The following is a 25,157-nucleotide window of genomic DNA, read 5'->3' as shown; positions in this document are numbered from 1 at the left end:
TCTGCTGTTAAGAATCCCTGTGACTTGATCAGGAGAAATATCTCCTACCTGCACCCTTGGCTTTCTTCACGGTGAAGTGATCCGGGGGAAGCAGCTGCCTCCTGGCTCTTCTGGGTCTGGGCTTTCAAGACACTATAGACACGTCCCTCAACAACATCAGAGCTTCCTTAATGGGGAGGACAATGCCACATGATGTCTAAATGTCTGCTGGATGAACTGCATTGAATTAATTGGTCTTAGGAGACCGTTAAATATTTAAGTACCCTTTGTTAAAAATTAAAAAGTACAACAACAACAAAAAAATCTTTTAAGAGAGGGGAAGTTAACTTGTAAGAACCTACCCTGGCCCCACACCTGATCTGTGAAGTTGGGTTCTGGGCACGACACATTTGGAGTGGGGGGTCCATTTTAACTGACAATAGAAGATGAGAGTTCAGGCCTAGAGAAGGAAAAGGGATTTGGTGCCTTTTATTTACTTAATTTCAGTTATTTTATTTTACTTTTCCCAAGGTGCTCAAGTCAACAACAACAAAAATTTAAATCTATTTTGTTATGTGTCAGATCGGAAATGAACGCCTTTCTGGAGCTACTGTGCTTGGGATTTACACTGGCTTAATGATATGATAAAAATGAAATGAAACTTCATTTAAGACTGTGAGAGACTTCTGAGGATCTTCTCTTTGGGGCACTGAGACGTAACAGTAGGAGCAGATGAATGGAAGGAACGGACCCCAGGAAACACGAGTGGAGCCGTAACGGGTGGAGCTAGGATGGGAGGGGACAGGTCATTAAATCTATGGCTAAAAACCCCTCGGTTTCTTCTCTGGAGACACTTAAGTCCCAGCAAATCTAACTCGGGGGTGGGGTGGTTCCCGGGAAACTGGGGCAATAGTACAAAAACAAAGTTCTTAGAGTCAAGAAGTAACATTTCTTTGAAAGATCTACCTGTGAATGTCTGTGGCTGAGCCCCATATACAGCAGGGTAGGGGAGATGGAGGGGCCGTGAGGACATTCAGCTCAGCAATACATAATGGAGTTGATCTGTGGTCAGAGCACACCGGGGGACCGCAAAAGCTGGCTCTGTCCTCCTGAGTGTCCACCAGCACTTGGAGACTAGGGTCCTCTGCAAGCTTGATCTTAAGCCTGGCAAGGTTCATTGTGGGGTTTACTAAATAGTAGGGGGAAGAAAAACAAAAAAACCCATAAGGTTTCTAGGGACAAAGATGATAGGGGGAAGGGAGAACAACCACCTTGGAAAGAGAGCCAGAGAAAAAAGCCCTGGGTCTCAGACCCACCATCACAGTAGTCTGCCAATCTCCATATCGCAAGGCCCTAGGTGATAGCATCCCTAGGACACAGTGACATAGGCAGCTGCTCTAGGCGCCATGCAAGTCTCCTGGAGAGCTGAAGGTCTCTTCACTACTTCAGGAAGTGGGCTCTGGGAGAGGAGCAGGGTAGAAGAGTGAGAGGTGCAATGGGGTGGTCTGATCCAGCATTTCTACTTCTATAGTCTTGCCTCTACCCCTTCCTCTTAGGAGGTAACAGGCAGTGGACCTGTCTTGCTGTGTGTGCATCCAGTCATTTCAGTTGTGTCCGACTCTTTGACTCTTTGCAACCCCACAGACCCTACAGGCTCCTCTGTCCACGGCATTCTCCAGGCAAGAATACTAGAGCGGGTAGCCACTCCCTTCTCCAGGGGATCTTCCCAACCCAGGGATCGAACCTGCATCTCCTACAATGCAGGCAGATTCTTTATCCACCGAACCAACTGGGAAGCCCAGTGGGCCTGTCTTAGGCGTTTCTAATACAAGCCACCAACATTATATTTAAGTCTGTTTATAGGGAATTTCAGCTTTTCTGAGTCCATATCATCCAGAGAGCGTTCCTGGTTCCCTGGAGTTGACTTCATGTCCTTTTGAGTTCTAACAGCCTCTGCACTTGTCTCCTCAGGACACTCTAAGTTCTTTAAAGAAAGGTTTATTCGTCACTGGATATCCGGCATCTGGCATTATGGACGTCAGATTTTATTTTTAAAATTAACAAAAAGCAGAGCAGACTATAAATAAACACCAATTAAAGATAAAGGACAGCAAGAGTCTAGACTGCAGTGGTTCAGGGACCAGTACCCCTACCAGAAAAGTCAGCATAAACTGAATTAAATACTTATTCTTCAACATCAATCAACTCCAGACCCACAGCCATGACACAAGCACAGGGAAGAAGATGGACAAGGTGAAGAAACACCATGAGACGTACAAGTAAAACCTGCAGTGTTGGATCCCCGCGGTCCCTGACTATTTCCTCTCAATGCCCTGCAGCGACTGGGAGCGTTGTGAGCAAACAGTAGGTACCTGACAGAGGTGCACCAAGCAAGCAGCATGTCACAACCCATCTGTGATAAGCTCTGCACTAAGGCCTCTTCAGAGTCACCAGAGGGACCTTCCATCTCTCAGAGTTCTGTACTTTACCAAAGAAGATGCACAGACAGTGAATACGCACAAGGAAGATGCTCCACACCACTAGCCATTAAGGAAATCTGCAAGCTAGAACCACAATGAGATACCACTGCACACCTATTAGAATGTCTAACATTAAAAAGACTGATTATGCCAAGTGTTGGTGAGGACAGGGAGCAACTGGAACTCTCATGCCCTGCTGGCAGGAATGTAAAATGCTACAGTCACTTTGGAAAACTGTTAGGCAATTTCTTAAAAAGTTAAACATACACCTACCATATGACCTAGATGTTGTACTCTTTAAGTGTTCGCCCAAGAGGAAATGAAAGCATATGTCCATACAGAGACTTGAGCATGAATGTTTATACTGGTTCTATTTGCAGCAGTCAAAAACTGGAAACAATGAAAATGTTTAGCAACAGGAATAAATGAATTGTGGTATTATCCATTCAAAGGAATACAATTCAGCAATAAAAACAAAAGATCTGTTGATACGTGCAACAATATAGATGAATTTCAAAACAATGCTGAGTAAACTGTCATAATAAAAAAAGGGTATATACTGTGATTCCATTTATATAAACTTCTGGAAAATGCAAATTAACCCATAGCAACTAAAAGCAGCTCAGAGGCTGTGAGGAGATGGAGATAAAGGGTGAGCAAGATTACAAAGGGGTGTGAGGAAATGTAGGGGTGATGAATATGTTCATTATCTTGATTATGATAAAGTGATGGTTTCACAGGTGTGTCAAAAAAAACATACTTTATACACATGCAACTTACTGTATTTTTTGTACACCCCAATAAAGTTGTTCAAAAAAAAACTATAATGAAAAGTAATATATATCAGACTAACAATAAACTAAATTGTACACTTCTAATTTATAGCAATACCTTTAAAAGTGTACAAAATGACAATGCAACATGCTAAGTTGTAGATGGCAATTTAACTTGAAGGACCAAACCACTACTATAAAAATACATTTAAAGGAAAAAAGTAAACTATCACCAGATTACCTTATTCTGCGGACCAAAGAGCCACAAAACTCAATAAAGCTGGTCAGAGAAATCAGGTACTGAGACACCAGATACATCTGAGAGCTGACGAGCAATCAAGTTAGGATCCACCTTTTTCTGAGTTTTAAATTCCAGCAGGTTCTTGTCGGTGGCCTTGAGCAAACAAGCTCTCCCCAATTCTCCCCCACAATTAGCCCCCTCATCTTGCAGAAGTTCTGACAAGACAGCTCTATCCCTGGAGTGTCCCTTCATTCCTCCTGGAGCAGGAGTCCTGACTCTCAGGTGCAAACAGGGATGCCCGTGGGAGTTGTTTAAGAAAATGAGTGGGCCTCTCCCCACAGAAAGCTCCCTGTAAAATTCTAATGTGCATCTGGGGTGGGAATCACCACTCCAAAGGCTCCCTCACTCCGAGGAAGAGCTGGCCCCACACCCGGCCCATGGGTCCCTCTTATCGGGAGCCCATTCCAGTTCACAACTACCCCGCTGTCAGAATGTCCAGAGCGAGGCCTGACCTTGACAGCTCATCCTAAGGACTAGCAGGTCCTGCGGTCAGAGCTGAATCTGGGTTGAAAAACTTTCCAAACGCAAAGACCATGACCAATTCCTTCACGCTAAGCACACTTAGGGAGATGATATACCTCAAGTCTCAGGAGGCTAGAAATAAGTCTAACCTGGGCTGAAAAAAAGTTTTTTGGGTTGTTTTTCGTGTTTTATTATTTTAAAAAACTCCTGGGTATCTGCCTGAATGAGGACTATCAAAGCGACTGGTACCCCAGATCAAAATCCATTCTGCCCTAAAAGACTTAAACTCAAAGACAAAGCCATTTTGTGTTTCCATGTTACTGAGGTCACTGTACCTGTCAGAGCTAACAGAGCAGTTTTCAGCAGAGATGAACAGAGACCATTATGACTATAAACAGGGACTATCTGGGTCAAAATCTATGGGTGACTAATAGCCTCGATGGCAGAGAAAGAAAGAAAAAGAGACACACTTCAAGAGACCACTGAAATTAATTTCCATTCCAAGAAAGAGCAGAAAGATGAAAAAAAAAAGTTTCACTTAAAACCACTGTGGATTGGGAAAGGCATCCTGTGAAATATTAACAATCCTGAAGCTCTCTTTGTTATGCAAAAAGGGATTAAAAAAAAAGACCCAACTTCTATTTGATGAGTGTACTATACAACCACCATTTCTTTTCTTCCTTTGCCTAGGACCGTCCAGAGTGATGTAATAACCACACTAGACAGCTGTCTTCCTGGATAAAATCACCTTGTAAAGGAGAAATGCAATTAGAGGATGCAATGAAATATAATTTTAAACTGATCTCGCAGGCTGCCACATTCAACTTGGTGCTTAATGGCCAGGTTCTTTATTAGAGTTTTCCACTTTATGCAATTTCTCTTTGATTCAGTATCTATGGAAGACATGGAGTCTTAAATTTTAGCCTGTGTCACAAAGGGCCTGAGATAAATATAGGACAGATCAGCTGAGAGTGAGGCTGGGCCAGAACCTAACAGCAAAGGGCTGAAGTGCCCTGGCGGGTGGGACGAGGCAGGGCTGGGCAGGGCAGGGCGGCCAGCTGTGGTGCTGTGCCAGCACCCTACTTGTGTGCCCTCGCCTCGGCGTTCCCTCCACCACCCCTGGTAGGTGCCACCCACTCCCAAGACTTCTCCTACCATCCCCACGCTGAAACTCCACTTCTTCAACAATAATCCAAGCTCCCAAGCTTCATATTTAAAAAAGAAAAAAAGAAAACCTGGAAAAAATTAAAATATACACAGAAGTAGACAAAAACAGTATATTATAATGAGCTCATTGACAGTATTAAGGTATCATGACCTACTGTCTACAATTCAGTTCAGTTGCTCAGGCGTGTCTGACTCTGTGAAGCCAGGGACTGCAGCACGCCAGGCCTACCTGTCCATCACCAACTCCCGGAAGTTGCTCAAACTCATGTCCATTGAGTCGGTGATGCCATCCAACCATCACATCCTCTGTCATCCCCTTCTCTTCCTGCCTGCCTCCTCCCAGCATCAGGGTCTTTTCAAATGAGTCAGCTCTTCACATCAGGTGGCCAGAGTATTGGAGTTTCAGCTTCAACATCAGTCCTTCAATGAATACTTAGGACTTATTTCCTTTAGGGTGGACCGGCTGGATCTCCTTGCAGTCCAAGGGACTCTCAAGAGTCTTCTCCAAAACTACAGGTCAAAAGCATCCAATCTTTGGTGCTCAGCTTTCTTTATTGTCCAACTCTCACATCCATACATGACTACTGGAAAAACCATAGCCTTGAGTAGACGGACCTTTGTTGACAAAGTAACGTCTGTGCTTTTGAATATGCTGTCTAGGTTGGTCACAGCTTTTCTTTCAAGGAGCAAGCGTCTTTTAATTTCATGGCTACAAATACCATCTACAGTGATTTTGGAGCCCAAAAAAGTAAAAGCCTGCCACCATTTCCCTTGTTTCTCCATCTATTTGCCATGAAGTGCTGCAACCAGATGCCAGGATCTTAGTTTTTGGAATGTTAAGTTTTAAGCCAGCTTTTTCACTCTGCTCTTTACTTTCATCAATAGGTTCTTTAGTTCTTCTTCACTTTCTACCATAAGAGTGGTGTCATCTGCATATCTGAAGTTATTGATATTTATCCCAGCAATCTTGATTCTAGCTTGTGCTTCATCCAGTCCAGCAATTATCATGATGTCCTCTGCATAGAAGTTAAATAAGCAGGGTGACAATATACAGCCTTGACGTACTCCTTTCCCGATTTGAAACCAGTCCACTGTTCCACGTCTGGTTCTAACTGTTGCTTCTTGATCTGCATACAGATTTATCAGGAGGCAGGTCAGGTGGTCTGGTATTCCCACCTCTTTAAGGATTTTCCAGTTTGCTGTGATCCACACAGTCAAAGGCTTTGGCATAGTCAATAAAGCAAAAGTAGATATTTTTCTGGAATTCTCTCGCTTTTTCAATGACTCATCGGATGTTGGCAATTTGATCCCTGGTTCCTCTGCCTTTTCTAAATCCAGCTGAACATCCGGAAGTTCACGGTTCAGGTATTGCTGAACCCTGGCTTGGAGAATTTTGAGCATTACTTTGCTAGCGTGTGAGATGAGTGCAATTGTGCAGTAGTTTGAGCATTCTTTGGCATTGCCTTTCTTTCGGATCGGAATGAACACTGACCTTTTCCAATCCTGTGGCCACTACTGAGTTTTCCAAATTTGCTGGCATATGAGTGCAGCACTTTCACAGCATCATCTTCTAGGATTTGAAATAGCTCAACCGGAATTCCATCACCTCCATTAGCCTTGTTTGTAGGGATGCTCCCTAAGGCCCACTTGACTTTGCACTCTAGGATGTCTGGCTCTAGGTGAGTGATCACACCTTCGTGGTTATCTGGATCATGAAGATCTTTTTTGTATAGTTCTTCTGTGCATTCTTGCAACCTCTTCTTAATATCTTCTGCTTCTGTTAGGTCCACACTGTTCCTGTCCTTTATTGTACCCATCTTTGCATGAAATGTTCCCTTGGTATCTCCAATTTTCTTGAAGAGATCTCTAGTCTTTCCCATTCTATTGTTTTCCTCTGTTTCTTTGCACTGATCACTGAGCAAGGCTTTCTTATCTCTCCTTGTTATTCTTTGGAACTCTGCATTCAAATGGCTGCCTCTTTCCTTTTCTCCTTTGCCTTTCGTGTCTTTTGTCTTCTCAGCTATTTGTAAGGCCTCGTCAGACAGCCATTTTGCCTTTTTGCATTTCTTTTTCTTGGGGATAGTCTTGATTCCTGTCTCCCGTACAGTGTCATGACCCTCCATCCATAGTTCTTCGGACACTGTATCAGATCTAATCCCTTGAATTTATTTGTCACTTCCACTTTCTAACCATAAGGGATTTGATTTAGGTCGTAACTGAATGGTGTAGTGGTTTTCCCTACTTTCTTCAATTTAAGTCTGAATTTGGCAATAAGGAGTTCATGATCTGAGGCACAGTAAGCTCCCGGTTTTGTTTTTGCTGACTGTATAGGGATTCTCCGCGTTTGGCTGCAAAGAATATAATCAATCTGATTTCGGTACTGACCATCTGGTGGTGTCCATGTGTAGAGTCTTCTCTTGTGTTGTTGGAAGAGGGTGTTTGATATGACCAGCACGTTCTCTTGGCAAAACCCTGTTAGCCTTTGACCTGCTTCGTTTTGTACGCCGAGGCCAAATTTGCCTGTTACTCCAGGTAGCTCTTGACTTCCTACTTTTGCATTCCAGTCCCCTATAATAAAGAGAACATTTTTTTTGGCTGGACCACCAGGGAAGTCCCCTCCCCAACACTTTTGAGAAGTGGGAGGCATGGAGTGTAAACAAATCCATCATATTGCTTCTCCCAAGGCTTGTGGGTACCTCCAACCTAACCAGCTTCACAAGCAACTCATTCTCTTTTCTATCTTTTTATACAGACAGGAGTCTTTGAACACCTTACAGTTTCAGCTTGATTAAGCACACGCCTAGCCTACACAGAGGGCTTGAGGGATGCCTGCAAACTGAAGGGTACAAAACACAAGTACCTGTGTCTGTGCACTCACATGTGCGCAGGGACACACTAGGAAACCAGGCATGAAGCAGAGGTCCCGAAAAAGGGTCCAGAAGAGAGACTGGATCTGGGACTTGCTGCTGGGGGCCAGCACTCCTGAGGACAGTGAGCCCAGGAAACCGGCCGGCTGACACGGGGGCACAGCAGCACTCCTGGCCATATAAAGTACAGGATCTCGAAAACCTGCGGCTTTCAGCAGGCAGCTATTAGCTGAACTAAATACAGTTTTCTCAAGGGGAGAGGAGGATCTTTTACAACACATATGCTAATGAAGCACAACGACATAGAGCATTTAAAGCAAAATGTCCCTATATTTATTCTCCATAGACAGATTTTTACATTAATATTTATGAGGAATTCCTCGTTTATTTCTCCTGGAGATTTTTCTCCTGCCCAAACAGAGAGATAAAAGATAAGTAACATGAACCAATTATCTTTTTAACAGCTACAAAGGACTACCTTATTTAGCTGCATTCTTCCACTTGATTAATCGTCCTAAAACACCACTTTGCACACCCCAGCCCCTGCTCATGAGCCCCCGGGGCCTGCTGCCCCCAGCGGTGGCCGCTATAAGGCTTCCACCTGCCTTTCGGGCCCTGCCTGCTGCCGGAGCCTGCAGATCCAGTCCTGTCCCCCCCCACTCAGGAGTCACCTTCAAATGCTCACCTACAGGCACCCTGCACCTGGTGCTCAGCCACTGATTTCTTTAACTCTCGGCTGCGCTGGGTCTTCACTGCGGTGCTCAGGCTTACTCCAGGCACGGTGATGAGGACTGCTAGCTAGCTGCCATGTGCGGGCTTTGGAACATGGGCTCCAGTCACGGTGGCCACAGGCTAAGTTGCCCTGAGGCACATATAATCTTCCCAGACCAGGGATCAAACCCGTGTCCCCTGCACTGGCAGGCAGACTTGTAACCAGTGGAAAGGTCCTGGTTCCCAGCCACTTAAATACCCAGTGCTCAACGCTTCCAATTTACTGAGAACCATGAGCAGTACAAACGATGACGACCAGCACATCTTGCAAAAAGACATTCTTGCCTTAGCATCTGGGCAGGGAGCGGGGAGGGAAGCCAAGAGGGGAACTAGCCTTAAGGGCTGGTTCACTCAGCCATCAGGAGGCGAGCCAAGACCAGGCAGGATGGGGATGCAGGGAGCCCTGGTCCCCAAGGAGTTTCCAGTCTCAACAAAACACAAGACAGAGAGTGGCAAAGCCAGAGGCATTTGGCTACCAAATGCAAGCCGTACAGAGCCCGGAGCAGACACTTTCTTTCTGCCATCACTGAACCACATTTTCCCCTCCCCAGTCAATGCCACAGACAGAGAAAGACACTTTCCTGCTACACCTGCCAATAACACTAGCAATAAACATAAAAAAGGACATTTCAAGAACTATTACTGACAGCATCTTCTCTGGGCCCTCAAAAACCCTAAAGAGCAAGAACAGGCAACAGCGGCGCCTGGATGCATGAGAAGACTATCCTGCACCCTTGGCCTTGAATGCCTTCTGATTCGATATTGAGGCAAATGGAGAACAAACAAACGTGAACAGCAACAGAAAAGCAGAGAGAGGAAATGAAATGGTGCTTGTGCAGTTAAACCTTTACAGTCCAGCTGCACAAGGCCCCGGCCTCTTCTGTGAGTCCACTCTGAGGCCAGGGGTGCAGCGGGCTGCGAGGAGCTCAGAGTACGAGGTATCTGACCGCCAAGCACAATGTGTCAGACGGTCTGACAACATTTTATGGTGTTCTCGCCTCTTTCCCAGCCTCAATGATACAACCTCAACACAAGTAGGTACACTAGTTCCTATCAACCTTTTATTCTTTGCATTAAAAAACTGGCTGAACCTGACAGCGTGAAAATTATTTTTTGACAAACAGAGGAATACAGTGAATTATAGAATTGAAAAGCAATAGGTTGCTGTAGTTCAGTCTCACAACAAACTGTGGAAAATTCTGAAAGAGATGGGAATACCAGACCACCTGACCTGCCTCTTGAGAAACCTGTATGCAAGTCAGGAAGCAACAATTAGAACTGGACATGGAACAACAGACTGGTTCCAAATAGGAAAAGGAGTACATCAAGGCTGTATATTGTCACCCTGCTTATTTAACTTATATGCAGAGTACCTCATGAGAAATGCTGGGCTGGAGGAACCACAAGCTGGAATCAAGATTGCTGGGAGAAATAACAATAACCTCGGATATGCAGATGACACCACTCTTATGGCCGAAACTAAAGAAGAATTAAAGAGCCTCTTGATGAAAGTGAAAGAAGAGAGTGAAAAAGTTGGCTTAAAGCTCAACATTCAGATCATGGCATCCAGTCCCATCACTTCACGGCAAATAGATGGGGAAACAGTGGAAACGGTGGCTGACTTTATTTTTCTGGGCTCCAGAATCACTGCAGATGGTGAATGCAGCCATAAAATTAAAAGACACTTGCTCCTTGGAAGGAAAGTTATGACCAATCTAGACAGAATATTAAAAAGCAGAGACGTTACTTTGCCAACAAAGGTCCATCTAGTCAAGGCTATGGTTATTCCAGTGGTCAAGTATGGATGTGAGAGTTGGACTATAAAGAAAGCTGAGCGCCGAAGAATTGGTGCTTTTGAACTGTGGTGTTGGAGAAGACTCTTGAAAATCTGTTGGTCTGCAAGGAGATTCAACCAGTCCATCCTAAAGGAGATTAATCCTGGGTGTTCACTGGAGGGACTGCTGTTGAGGCTGAAACTCCAATACTTTGGCCACCTGATGTGAAGAGCTGACTCATTTGAAAAGACCCTGATGCTGGGAGAGATTGAGGGCAGGAGGAGAAGGGGACGACAGAGGATGAGACGGTTGGATGGCATCACTGACACAATGGACATGAGTTTGGGTGGATTCTGGGAGTTGGTGATGGACAGGGAGGCCTGGCGTGCTGCAATTCATGAAGTCACAAAGAGTCGGACATGACTCAGCAACTGGACTGAACTGATGTTGAAGCTGCAACTCCAGTACTTTGGCCAATGAGCAAAAAACTGACTCATTTGAAAACGCCCTGATGCTGGGAAAGATTGAAGGTGGAGGAGAAGGGGACGACAGAGGATGAAATGGTTGGATGGCATCACCGACTCAATGGATTTGAGTCTGAGTAAACTCCGGGAGTTGGTGATGGACAGGGAGGCCTGGCATGCTGCAGTCCATGGGATCGCAGAGAATCAGACGTGACTGAGCGACTGAACTGAACTGTTGTTCAGCCTCTAAGTCATGTCTGACTCATTCCAACCCTATGGACTGCAGCACGCCAGGCTCCTGTGTCCTCCTCTATCACCCAGAATTTGCTCAGATTCACCTCCATTGAGTCAGTGATCTAACCATCTCATCCTCTGCCGTCCCCTTTCCCTGTGAACACTCCCATCCACACTCAGGATGCTGTGAAGATTTTGATAAATTTTTTTTGAGATAAGACTGGTATCCCTCACTATTCCTGGACACAGCTCCAGTCTTGTAGGAAAAAGACAAAGAAGTAGCGAGTCAGACAGCTTCAACATGACTGATGTTAATAAATGAGCTTCTGTGGTCTTGGTTATTGGAAACTGATCTCTTCCTTATTAATATGGTCCCACAATGGAGAGGAAGATTTCTCCATGTTCTAGAATGCAAACAATGTTTTAATCTTTAATTACATTCTCAATTTCAACTCTTCTGGAGACTGAGAGTCACCAAGGCCTAGGATTACTTCTTTATTACACAGCCTCTCAGTGGCATCTAATGAATATTGTTACTTAATACTTGCCAGTAGGGGAAAGGGGAATTTCGTGAATCTCTACTTAAGTTTTGATGACTTTTTGCCAACCTCAAGGAAACTTAAAAGCTGCAAAGTTCTCTGTTTCCTTTCGGGGACACTCGGAACAGCCAACAACACACTGGCTCTGCTCACAAGCCGAGGCCCAGAGAGTGTCGGCCTAGCAAATAAGCAATCTGGAAGAGAGGATTACAGGAGGTGATGCTGTGTATTTGTAAAACTCACGGCAATGAATCTGTTTGCTTCTCATTCATGGTATATTAACTGATGCTTTGAAAGTGAAAAGTGAAAAATCCTTAGTCACTGTCATGTCCAACTCCTTGCAACCCCATAAACTGTAGCCTGCGAGGCTCCTCTGTCTGTGGGATTCTCCAGGCAAGAATACTGGAGTGGGTTGCCATGTCTTCCTCCAGGGGATCTTCCCGACCCAGGGATTGACCCTGTGTCTCCTGCATTGCAGGTGGACTCTTTATCATCTGAGCCTCCTTTGCTCAGAGACAAACTAAACTCCCATGAAAAGAGATGCCAAACATTCCTGTTCAGGGCTCCTCTCACCATCTGAGTTGAAGCAGTTAATATAAACCTATCAACATGCAACCAAATGCTGCCCTCAACAAAATATCAAGATCCTTGGGAGGCAAAACAAAGCCCAAGTAATCAAGAGAAGGGTTAGATATCTGCAAGGAAGCAGGGTCACAGTCACTATCAAATGACGGCTAAATCAGGGCTTCTGTAATAGCAAAGCAAACACAGAAACCTGGAGTTTCATCTCTGTGCAGCTGAGAAAAAACTCACAGAAAAGGTCTGGAAAAATCATCAACAGCAGAGAGAATGATATAATGGCCAGGAAGCTACAGAAAGAGACCCGGGTTTCGTACACTCATCCTGGCAAGTATTTGCCTTTCTCGGTTTCAACATCAATGACTACGAAGAGCGGGCCCCTCGTTCATCGCCGTCGCCCAACACGGATCCGTGTCTCCCCTCTGCTCTCCGGGTCTCCTGGCAGTTTCACATTAAGCAAGAGACAGTAGGAGACTCTCCCTTCGGAGAGCAGAGGCAGCGCTCACCACGCGTCTTAGAGAAAAGCCGGTCACCCATACCAGCACCAGGTGGGATTTCAAGTCCAAGACCTTCTCGGGGACTAGTGTGCAAGGCGGTGGCAGGAGATGAGCCTCTTTCAGTTCAACTTCCAGAGCCCAATCAGTGGCCATACCAAGAGAATCTGCTGTTCAGACACTGGAACCCCGAGGGGGCTAAGCAGTGTCATTACGCCAGTGACTGCCTCCATCGGTGGCGTTTCTCCCCAGCAACACCTGTCCCGGCACGTGGTTTTTGTGTGTCGTTACTCAAACTTGAGGTAGGTCATCCAAGAGCAGGAGCAGGAAGTGAAGACACCCCACACTCTCAGAGGTATGAGACAATACTGAGGCAGACGCCAAACGGTGAGGAAGACCCCCTGGTGGGCCCCAGAGAACATCTAGGAATCCTATTCAGCAATAAAATGGAGCAGAGCACTGACACACACGACACAGACGAATCTCCAAGACAGCACGTCGGGCAAAAGAAAGCAGGGAGAAAGCGTTGTGTTCTGCATGACTCCGCCTACGTGGGGTGCTACAAGAGGCCAAACTAGAGAACGGGGGTCGGAGTCAGAATGCTTGTTGCCTGGGGTGGTTGAGAAACTGGGACAAGTACAGTCAACTCTTTCAAGCAGCTGTGCTGTAGAGAGGAGCGGGGTGGGGAGATGAAGGAGGAGGAGTTCTCCCAGGAGACGGTTCTGGGGTTCGCCCATTTCCATTCTACCAAGAACGAAGCAGGAGAAAGGGAACACGGACAGGGTGGGAGAGAAACAGGAGGCCCCTGGAGAAACGCCTGGGAGCGGGTGAGGGGGCACTGGACCCACTGAATGAGCAGAGCAGCTGCTCCGGGCTGCGAGCAGGGCCAACGCATCCCCAGTGCTGAGAGGAGGCAGCCTGTGAGGTGCCCTTAGTCTCATAGGCAGGGCCTCTTCGCAAACCACAAGGTGATACAGAGACCGCCTGGTGTGTCAACCTCCAGCGGGGGGAGGGAGGCAGCTAATGCTTTCAAAAATAACCTTTCTGTAAAACAATTGGCTTTTTTTTCCCCTCAAACCTAGGTGAAACCTGGAACTTCCCTGGTGGTCCAGTGGCTAAGATTCCGAGCTCCTGATGCAGTGGCCCGGGTTCAATCCCTGGTTGGGAAACTAAATCCCACACACCAGTGCAGCCAGATAAATGAAAACAAGTATTAAAAAAAGACCCAAATGAGATCTACATGTGCAAAATAAGAACACACAAGGGTCTTTCACCTCTGATGAAACCTGGGAGTCACACTGACTGTGTGTGACTTGGCCACACGGACCAGACCAACACCCCACGCTGCCACAGGGGTACACGGAGCGAGGTCTGGGAGAGCTGAAGCTGCCATCCATGACGGCACAAGGAATCACGGTGCCAGGGATGACATGACACACGGGGCTCTCAGGGTGCAAGTGACGGATCAGCCAAGTGCAGCAGCCACTTCCCAGACTGAGCCCAGTCCTACAAGGTCAAAGGCGAACAATGTTCACCCAGCAACGGGGGACACAGCCTCCTTTATGAAAATGACAGTGTCTGTCCTTTTGCAAAGACTTAAGAAGAACACTCGGCAATCAGGGAGTGAGGTCGCTTCACCAGGGCCTTCTGAACGCTAATACAGGATCACAGATCTTTCATCAGGAACAGCATCTTGTCTCCTTACAAGTGTCTTTGGAGGGGGAGAAGATATGAATTGTTAATCCCACAAATCACTAATCCTCTGGGAACGTGGGTGGGGGGGTGAGGCGTGGAATCTGAGTCTTCAAAGACTATTGCTTTTAAAGTCAACTGCATTTTAAAAACAAACACATCAATGATGGTACAAATCTCCTGCATTCTTGCCACAACTATAGTCTCAGCGCACTCAGGACGAGGCTTTGGGGCAGCAGCTTCCACGCCACCCAACTGCTAACTGAAGCCAATGCAGAAACCCAAGTGCCTCCACACTAACAGACACACAGAATTTTAGGGGAGGGCGAGTGAGGCGGCCGGCCCCGGCCCTTAACCACCTCCTCCACTGTTTAGAAATAAACCCTTTCCTCAGAGTTCTGTAGGCCTGCACAAGAAAGCTCCTAGTTCTCCACAAGGAAGCCCCCTTCGCTCCCACCCGGCAGTGGAGAGATTCAGTGAAGTCTGGCCCCCGCGTGGCCTTTCTTAGCACTGCCGTGGCCTTCTCGGACACGTGAGGATCCGGTCCTTAGGGCCCGGCACACTTGACTATGATGCTGCAGTATGGTCAGCCCTTGCTGCTCGTTTGTTCCTCTGTGTCTACTGAGCGCATCCCCAAAGCCAAAATCCTATCTTATTTACCTCCAAACCCCCAGCTCAGAGCAGAGAACCAAGCACCTGCAGGCCCCAAGTAAATATCTGCTGAATAAACAAGAGAATGGGGCTCACAGGGCAGCTTGGGCAGTGTCCCTCCTCTTTGGCAATCGTGGTGGTTTTAAAATATGTCTGCAAATGTGGACACCCCTTCCTTCAGAAGACAGCGCCTCACCCCCTCCCCATGAACGTCAGTCAGACTTGGCGGCTCATTTCTAATCCACAGAACAGGTGGAACTGATGCTGCGTATCTCGAGGTGAAGCCATAAAAAGGACAGGCTCTGCCCGGCTCGCCTTCTCTGAGTGTGCCTGCTCTGGGAGAGTCACCCGCACGTCCAGAGGACACCCAGGCAGCCTGTGGAGAGGCCTGTGCGCGGAGGGACTGCGGTCTCCCACCAACAGTGCCTGCCACGTGACGGAGCCACCCTGGAAGTGGCCTCTGGACCCTGGTCCAGCTTTTAGATGACTGTGGTCCTGGCTGCTACCTGATGGAAATGTTATGAGAGGCTCTGAACCAGGTTACCCCCAAGCTCCTGACCCACAGAAAATATGGGCGATTTTGTTTATTGTCGTTAAACCCACTAAGTCTGGGGGCAATTTGTTTTGTAGCAATGGATGAAAATCAGCAACCTTGGAGCATTTAGGTGCTATCTTATAAAGGAGTTCAAGGGATTTCCTTAAACACAAAGTTTATGGTCATACCATGCTTATAGTAAGAATTCTGTAATGAGGAAATGTCCTATACATAAAACCACAACATGGCTGATTAACAGGCAATTTTAAATACTCCATGGGTCAAATTACACTACCTTAAAATCTAACAAATACAATAAATGTTGGGATGTGATACAGAACAGTATCACAAGACAGTTCCTCTTAAAGGCTGGTTTTTGTTTTTAAAAATTATATATATACACATGCATAGGGAAAAAAAAATCTAGAACAGCCATCAAAACTTTAACAATAACTTTATCAGGGTAAAAGCATTATTATTTTTTCTAATAATCTTTGGTTTTCTTCAAAATCTACAATATGTATTTATTACTAGTTTCTTTTCTTTTCTTTTTTTTACAATGCGTGATCCAATTAGGTCAGCAGCTATGCCACATAACTGGTGTCTCTACTCCTGACAACTAACACAGTTAGTGGCACATAGGTGCTCAGTGAAAGTGAACAGAATGCCCTTTAGTTATAGATTCTGCCTACTGGACAGTTGCTCTAAGAAGGGATGTGAGGATAATGTGAATCCACAAAGCTCAAGGATGTGAAAAGGCTGCAGTCAATTTTCACAGGAAAAGAGGCTACTAAGTATAGGAAATCATTTCAACACTGTATTCTTAGGGCACGGTAACCACTTTTTGAAACTAAGTATTTTGAGTGATTTATTATAAATTTATAATGACAGCTGTGAACACCCATTTTTTTTTCTTGGCATGAGAACAGAGTCTGTTGATTGCCTTGCTGCTTAAAATAGTTTCTAAGTGTCCTCATAATAGCATGTCACCTGTAAACAGGTTTCAAGCCAATGCAAATTAACAAATGGTGAACAGATGGACTAAGAACGGACTTTTGTCGGGAGAGAGTTAGCGACAAACACTCCTGGCTCCAGTCTTGTGGGACCGTTAGAAAGTCTTCCACTTCTCACCACGCGTCCTGCCTCAGTAGACAAGCCATGCAGGGAGGATGACAAGTTACAGGGCCCATTAGACTTCTGAGAGCCAAAAGTTGAGATGTGCAGAATCGCCAAGTCAACATGTGCTAAGCATCAGACAGAAGAAGCTTTTTGCCAAATGGTGAAAACTCCCTCTATCCTGCATCACTCGAAGAAGCTGGCCCTGCTGTCTCTGGAAAGGATGGTGCCTGTGTGTGTGGCAGACAAAAAGGAACTTGCTGGAGGCCGGCTGGTTATGTTCATCCCACCCTGGAAGCAAATGCTACTGGTGAAGAAAATCCGAAAATCATACAAATGGTGGGTCACAAGCACCCACTGCGAGAGAAGAGACCCCCCAGAATCATCCCCTGTAGCTTTCCCAGCTCCTCACTGGTCTTTCTCCTCCCTGTTCTCAAGTCTCCCCCAGCACCATCTCCTTGGGGAGGCTTTCTTTGACCACTTGTTTTAAGCAGCCTCCACTCCTTACCATCCTAGGTATTCCCTTCATAAGTACTTATCGTAACCAGAAATTACTGTACTAGTTTATTTATTTGTTTAGGGGTACTTGCTTTTTGCCTTTTCTCCCCAGAAAATCAAAAGCTTTGGGAAGATGGGACCATGTCTGTCTTGCTTGTGACTGTATCCCCAAAGCTGAGGACAGTGCATGGCAGACAGGAGGTATAATAAACATTCGCTAACCAAACATAATATAAATGAGATCCTGTGTAAAGGCAAACAACTGAATGTCCCCTGCCAACCCCCTTCAGACTGGAAACCTTAAAACGTAGTTTGTAACTGAGGATATAAAGGAAAGAAGGTACAACAGAAGAACAGGCTGAGCTGGGCAAATGTGTTTAAAAATCAGGTCAAGCCTTTGGGAGGCAGCACCCCTTCCAGGGGAGTCTGAGTGTGGAACGGAAAAACCGCCAGCAAACACTGGTGTACTCAATTTCTGATTCTACATCACTGAGTGAGCCATGGCCCTCAACTCCTGAGGTTTCGAGTAAAGGCCAACCCAATGGGTGGAACAACTATGGCATATTCAAAGGAATACTACACAGCAACAAAAAAGAACAAGCAATCTAACAGATATTACGTTGAGTGAAGACAGCTCATATAAAATATTACATACTGTGTGATTACACCCATATGAAGTTCAAGAACAGGTCAAATTAATTGTTCAAAGAAGTCAGGACAGTGGTCAACTTAGGGAGGTGGCGGCCTGTGTACAGGGTGGGAGCGTGAGAAGAACCCTCATGGAGTTCTGGAAGTGGTGGCCAGTGGCGTGATCCAGATGGAGCTACCCCAAGGTAGACACGTGAAAAAAACCATCCATCTGAACGTATACTTTACAGTGTCTGCTCTCTCTCCTACTGGGAAAAGGAAGAGCACATATATTACTCTTTTAAAAAAGAACAAGGGAGCCCAGCACTGATTCCAATCCCAGGGCTACCAGATTTTTCAGACCGCCTGCAGTTTATCAAAACGTGCTCCTCGGTGGTCTCATTTGTGAAACATGGAGAACTGCACTCACACTCTGCCAACTCTGGGAGTGTGAAAGGAAACAAAGAATAAGCCAGGAGGCATCTTAAAAGTCTTAGAGACACACACAGAACAGGTAAACTAGGAATTGCATTATAACTGCTTCTTTGAAGACCTATGCAGGATAGGTGACCTACATGTTTGGTCTCCAATCTTAACAGAAACCTTTTTAAAAGAAAGAAACGATCTTGCCAAAATGAGTTTCCATTAGCCAAAAGCAAGTACAAAGTAGAGTTCACCCAGGACGAAAGAACTTTTTCCAACCCATCACTCACTGAGGCGGTAAGACGAGAGTCGTGGGTTGAGCCTTTGGTCTACGTTTAGCAGACACTCCCATCTGGTTAGCGGAACGTTTCAACGACTGTTGATTCAAAAGGCCAGATGCCAGACCTGCGTGGTACTGCAACTGCAGAGGAAAACCAAACAAAAGGGGAAGAAAAATAACATTTGGTAAAAGCAGGACAAGGGCTATTAAACTATCAATACTTGATACATCTCACCAGCTCAGAACATTTTTAATAATTTCAAATATACCCATTAACATCTAGCTTCAAGAAATGTATTCATAGGAGATAATCAGACAAACAGGAAAACAAACATGAATAAGGTTGCTCATCATGGCATTACAAAATGATAAAGAACTGGAACCAATCTAAATGCCCAATAATAAGAGGGAATTGGGTAAATACATAAAGAACTTTACAACATCATTTTATTAATTAAAAAGAAAAAGGTATTGTAAACAAAGAGGCACTTAAAAACATTCTCTAGAAGGTTAAAACATGCTCTCTAAAAGTTAACAGTGTATTTCTGAGTATAATTGTGGTAATTTTTTACTTCTTTTTTCACTTCTGTTCACATCTGCTTTATGTAAATGATTTTAAAGCTTCTGTCATTTTTTAAAAAGAGGATCCAGTGGGTTTCCTTAAAGAAAAATTAGTTCTAGGAACCCTTGCTACTGTCATGTCTTGCTTGCAATAAAAAAACATATAACTCACACTCCACTGTGGTAAACAGGAGCACAACAAGCTGATCATAAACAGATTCAAACACACAGCTGGGCTGCTGTTCCCAGTGGTTAAGATACAAGTATAGATCACAAAAATAAGCACAGGAACATATCTCATGACAAGGTACACAAATGGATACAGGCTCACTAAAGAGAACTGGCTGGAGAAGTTAATTCCACTCCATGCACATGCAATTGGAACAATACAAGTGAGGAAGTCGCCGACTCTAAGCGGGCTCAGAGCCAGCATCATTTGCTTTGTTCTGGACAAACTGCTGAGCATTGAGGTTACTCAGGACAGATCATTTTACTTCTCTAGACTTTCTCTACTGGAAAAGAGAAATAATACTGCCTAGTTCTAAACCAAACAGGACTTAAAAAAAAAAAACACCTTTACTGAGTTACAATTCATATAAAAAAAATGCATACATTTTAGGTGTCCAGTGTGGTGATGTCTTGATAACATACACCTGTGACACTGCCACCCCCATCAAGACACAGACAACCTCCATCACTGCAGAAAGTTCCCCTGCGCCCCACGCAGGCAATCTCCCCCTGCCCTCAACTCCAATCATCAGGATCTTTTGATTTACAATACAGCTCATCACTCTCACTCGTTAAAAAATGAAGCTTATCTCCAATTTGACATGTGACAGTGACACCCATTTTCCTTTTTAAATCCTGTACTTTTGTATTTTAGATGTGAAGAGTTGTCATCCATCTCTATAACAAAATTATCCTTGAAAGGTATCCCAATTTTGAACAAATGTAAATAAAACATTCAAATGTGAAAATGCCAAGCTAAGAAACTTGGATTGAGACCATTTATAACATCCAACATGTTTCTTTTTCCCTCCTCAAATTAAGCAAGGTCTTTCAAACATTTATTCAGAATTAACTGTATATACAAATAGCAATTCATTCTGTAGCTCTGAATTTCTTTTCAAAATGCTCTTCCATGGCATAGATTTCCTTTGCAGAGTAAGCTACATTACAATTCATGGTAATGAAATTGGTGACCACCATATAAAAGGGGTTGGGCCCTGGATGCAAAGGGTAATAACGTCCTGAAAAATAAATGGCCTCCTGTGAAGACATTGGGCTGCACACAAACAGAGAGTGAAAGAAAACACAACCAATTGAAATGATCTGCTTCTTGAAAGTGGCTATAAAAATGAAGACATCCAGTGACCCAGGAAAGACTGAAATGTCTGTGTTTGGAGCATCCATATTGCTTTTTAACAGGCTCTTGATTTACTTGGTCGATTTGCTGTGGGAGCCTTATGGCTGCACAATACAAGACAGAGACATATCACATTCATAACAAAAACGGAGCTCTTCTCGAGGTGGAAAAAGGGGGGCATAATTTGGCTCTAAAAACTCATCGAAGACCAATGAGTTTTGCTCAAATTTATTTTTCTGCTACAGATTTCTTAAATGAGAAATCAATGGAAGCAAGGGACAGTACAAGTTTGAAAGACAATGTTTCAAAATGTCAGCTACTTGGGTTTCGATCCTCCCCACTAGAATTTGCAATGAGTGCAATATGCATGGGGCTTTATGGAATCAAAGGGAAAGACAGCTTGGCAGGGGCCCCCCTGGCTTCAGGAACCATCTCTCCTTCTGGCTCTCCTTCTTCGTATCTTATTAAGGTCCATGCAAGCTCAGCCATTCCAGCCCTGCTGACTCTTTTGAGTGGAAGAGTCCTGCTAACTATGCAGAGTGGCAGGGTGATTTTGCCCACCTGGCATCATTTTGATCATTTGCTCAAACAAACAAAAAACCCCAAACAGCAGAAACGCACGCTAGCTGCTGTCTGTCTTTCCCAGAGTTCCGATGAGACTCCTACCATCTTGGATGCTTTCAATGTACGCCACACCCGAGAGCACATGGAGATGGAAGGAGTTTTCTTCCCCCAGAACAAAACCTGCCCTTGAAAGCTGACTCACAGTGATTAAGCGACATTTGTTAATCATATATACCGTTCCCAGTTTCCAGGAACACAGCTCCGACTGTCAAGATCTATAAGGGGCCCATTAAATATTTACCGAAGCATCTTTATAATGGGAGAAAAGGTCAAAGTTAATAAAACTGACAGGCAGCTCCTGTCCAACTGGATTTATACATTATTTAAGCACTAAATACTCCATTCCATGAAACACTGTGTAGATCTGCGAAGACTCTTGGAAAATGTTCACTCAGTCAATGATTTTAAAACAGCAGAAGGGAGTTCAGAGCTAATCCACAAATTAACATTAAGAACATATCACTCTTCAAAATACTGCCATAAGGGTTCAATTACAGGTTCGGTAATATTTTCTATAAAAATATATTTCAATAAACATACTTCGCTCCAAATGTCCGTGGCATGGAAACAACTCTTATTTCAAAAGGCAACTTTATCAAAGTTATAATGTGATTTTTCTATCCAAAATCATTTCTCCACTAACCAGCAAGAGTAAAATGAAAGTGGGAGAGAAATAAAACAGTCCATTCTCTGAACTTCCACATCTCGCAGCTGGGGGAATGGGACTGTTGTGTGGCCAGCTGGGGGGAAGGGGTCTTTATTGATTGCTGCTTGGCAATCCTAGCTATTTCCGTGTTCTCTGAATTTTGAAAGCAAATTTCTCGATTCCAAGAGAAACCTATCTATTCATGTCAAACTTCCACTTTCTATAACAAACGTCATATTTTTCAGTCAGTTCTCAACCTAAAGCCTTTTCTAATCAATTATACCTACTAATTAGCTCTATGCCTGCGATATTTTCAACACCTCATGATGATCTGAGGGAAACACCACTTTGAATTAGGAAAAGTTTGATTTACTGAATAAATGCTGTTGTAGTAATATTAAACATGCACAAGTGTGGAACGTGATCGGGTCCTGGTGAGCTCCAGTGCACAGGCTAAGAGCCTCTAGAATGTGCTGCCGGACCTGCTACTAATAAAAGCTGTGTGCTCTCACATGGCTCATTTGCATTATATTTTCTCCAAGGACCCACCAAGCTCTGAAGTTTAATTCCAAGCTCTAGGCTTCTGAAGACATCACAAGGGTATTTGGTTTCACCACAAGCTGGTGAAATAACGTCCCTACAATTTCATACAACAGCAAACCCGTTTCCTCTGGAGAGCCTGAGGTCTTTGTTTTTAAAGTCCAAATTATTGAGGTTCAAATCCAGGTAGCTTTAATATACTTCAAATTACAAATGAGAAAACAGACTGAGAGGAAACAATATGCAAGGAAATTATTTAAAAAACAACTCAGATGCAAAGTTTCTGATTTAAATCTCAGGTTCAGAAAACCAAGTGGGCAATGGTCCCCTTAGTCCTCCAACTGGTTTTCCATGTCCCACACTGTTCCGAATGCTCTGCCTGCTCCAAGTAAATAAAGGGCATGTTCTGCAACAGACAGAAGTTTGAGAAGAAAACAGGAAATTCATCACACTGGTCACATTCAATATGCCGATTAAGCCACTGGCATTCGATCAGGCCTAGAACTTAAAAGCTGATGTGTTTGCTAGAACCCCCATGGCATCCGGGGTATAGCATCTATTCATAAGCACGTGATCCTCCCCATGCCATATGGCCTGAATCCCACTTTAAGAAAACTGACATTCAAAAATCTTAAAATTTATAAGCCATCTCAATCAAGGTTTGATTCTTCCTACTATGAAAATTATTATTTTCTTTTCCATCAAAGGCTTCTTTGGGGAGGTGGGGAGCAAGTTAAAAACAGCAATGACAGAGTTCTCCTTAACCTTAAAGGCATTTCAACTCCATTTTAAAAAAATCACTTTACACAGAATTACATATACATTCTCCTAAGAACGCGAGGAAGACACATTGGTACTTCCAGTAACTGAACCCTCTCGATGAAGAATGCGACAGAACCAAGCTATGATAAATTCTGGCTGCCTTGGCGCAGCGGGCCCACAGGAGAGAAAGAAGAGATCAAGGGCTGGAGAGCCCCACCCCTCCTCCCTGCACAGAGCTCCTCTCTGTCTCTGGGACGTGGCATCCAGGCAGGGGGGCCTGATGTTCTTTCTTGGGCCAGGAATGAAGCTGGCCACGAGGGAGACGCGCTGTGAGGACACATCCTTGTTACTACTGATAACTCTGTATTCTCTACAGCGTGCAGGGTAGTGCGTTAAGAACAGGAGATGCTAATGAATTTGTCAACTGATAAGTGGGCTGGCCGACTGGTGAAGCTGCCCTGGCCTGGCCTGTGGCTGGAGCCAACTTAGAGAACAGAACGACTCCATCAGACAGCCCTCTCGAGGCTGGTTTCTAACAAAAGCAGACTCTCAGCTTTGCAGATACTCACTGTCATGACAGAGCCACGAAACAGCCCTGACTCCCTCTTATTCTAAATGCTAAAAAAGCAGGTATGTCAAACCCCTCTGCAGGCTTGAGCTCAGGAAAAAGCCTTCATATTCATAGGGACTGCCCTCCGATTGCTTCAAATCACAGAATTCTAACGTCAGAGAGGAGGTCTGGAGAAGCCACCCTCCACCTCCACTCTACCCTACTTTATGGGAGAGGAGACTCTGATCTTAAACAGGTCACCAGTCCAGGGTCTCACACATCATAAAAGGGAAACAAGCCATTCAGGGTTCAACTCACATCCTTTGTCCTGTTGTCTTACGCGTGCTGCATCTTTTTAACCACAGGACCTGGCATTTGTTATCACTGCTCAGGCGTGAAACGCAGCCCTTCTTCTCAGGCCAGGAACCGGAGCTGAGGGAAGGAGGACAGAGCGTCGCCAGCGTTTGCCGGCTCCTGTCTGCTCCCTCACTCTCACCTTTCAGCGCTGATCTGTCACATGCCTTTTTCTTCCTACTGGGTCATGTCTAAGGTGGGGAGTTTGGGGAAGTTCTAAATGCTCTCATTTTACAGTTTTAATACCATGTAGAAACAAAAAATTCAAAGACAAAAGAATCAAGAAACTACAGACACCTCAAGATAGTAAAAAACCTAGTTTCTAGACTCAGCAGTAACACATCTGACCTTCCTAGCAGCCTTGACAGTGTTCGAATGGGGCAACTGTGCTCGTGGAGTGCTTCATGGGTTTTTATAAATCATCTTATTGCCCAGGAGCAGCCACATGCATACTGTTTTTACTTAGGCTTCTCTTTGAGAATTTGTGTAATACATCATGGCAGTAGCAGGCAAGGACATGAGCCATGGAGGACCGCTTCCCCTGCAGAGCACTGACCAGAACAGCCAGAGCTGGCGGGTCTAAGGGCACTGAGGATCCTTCCAAGAGGCGAGAGCACAGGCCAAGCTCACGGCCCCAATCCAGGGACACACGACACCTGGATCAAGTCACGCCACAAACACCTGGATCGAGCCACGCGCCACGAAGCTGCCATATGCGTATGTGGCACTGGGGGTGGGGGAGGCCACTGTGAGATTCTCATTCTCATACTTAGGAGTCATATTTCTCCTAAACCATTAAGCTTTCAACTAAAACCAATATTTGTGCAAAACTAGGAACACTTCGTCACCACTTTGAGTTGCAAAGACCTTTGCCCCTCATTATTGAAATGTGTTTTGTTCCCAGCTAATGAGAAAGAACCATGTATTACAATAAAGCCCCGTTTCTTCTTTTGAACATAACTCTAAGGAAAGAAATAAGCAAGGGTGCCTGGTATTATCCGTGCCAAGGAAAACAGCTACAGAAAAATACCATATATCTAATTGTTT

General features: G+C 44.8%; 1 protein-coding gene across 1 annotated transcript in view; it reads right to left on the bottom strand.

Moving 5' to 3' along the window:
* Positions 1 to 25,157, bottom strand: part of MED27 (mediator complex subunit 27) — a 217,583-nt gene that overhangs the window by 127,716 nt on the left and 64,710 nt on the right. Inside the window, exon 3 of the mRNA XM_065928197.1 lies at positions 18,718 to 18,848. Coding sequence (XP_065784269.1) covers positions 18,718 to 18,848 — 131 coding nt within the window. The remainder of the gene's footprint in view (positions 1 to 18,717; positions 18,849 to 25,157) is intronic.

Source organism: Muntiacus reevesi, chromosome 3 (genome assembly GCF_963930625.1).
Source record: "Muntiacus reevesi chromosome 3, mMunRee1.1, whole genome shotgun sequence".
Lineage (NCBI taxonomy): Eukaryota > Metazoa > Chordata > Mammalia > Artiodactyla > Cervidae > Muntiacus > Muntiacus reevesi.
Note: the sequence above shows the minus strand (reverse complement) of the source record. Positions and strands in the feature narration are given on the sequence as shown.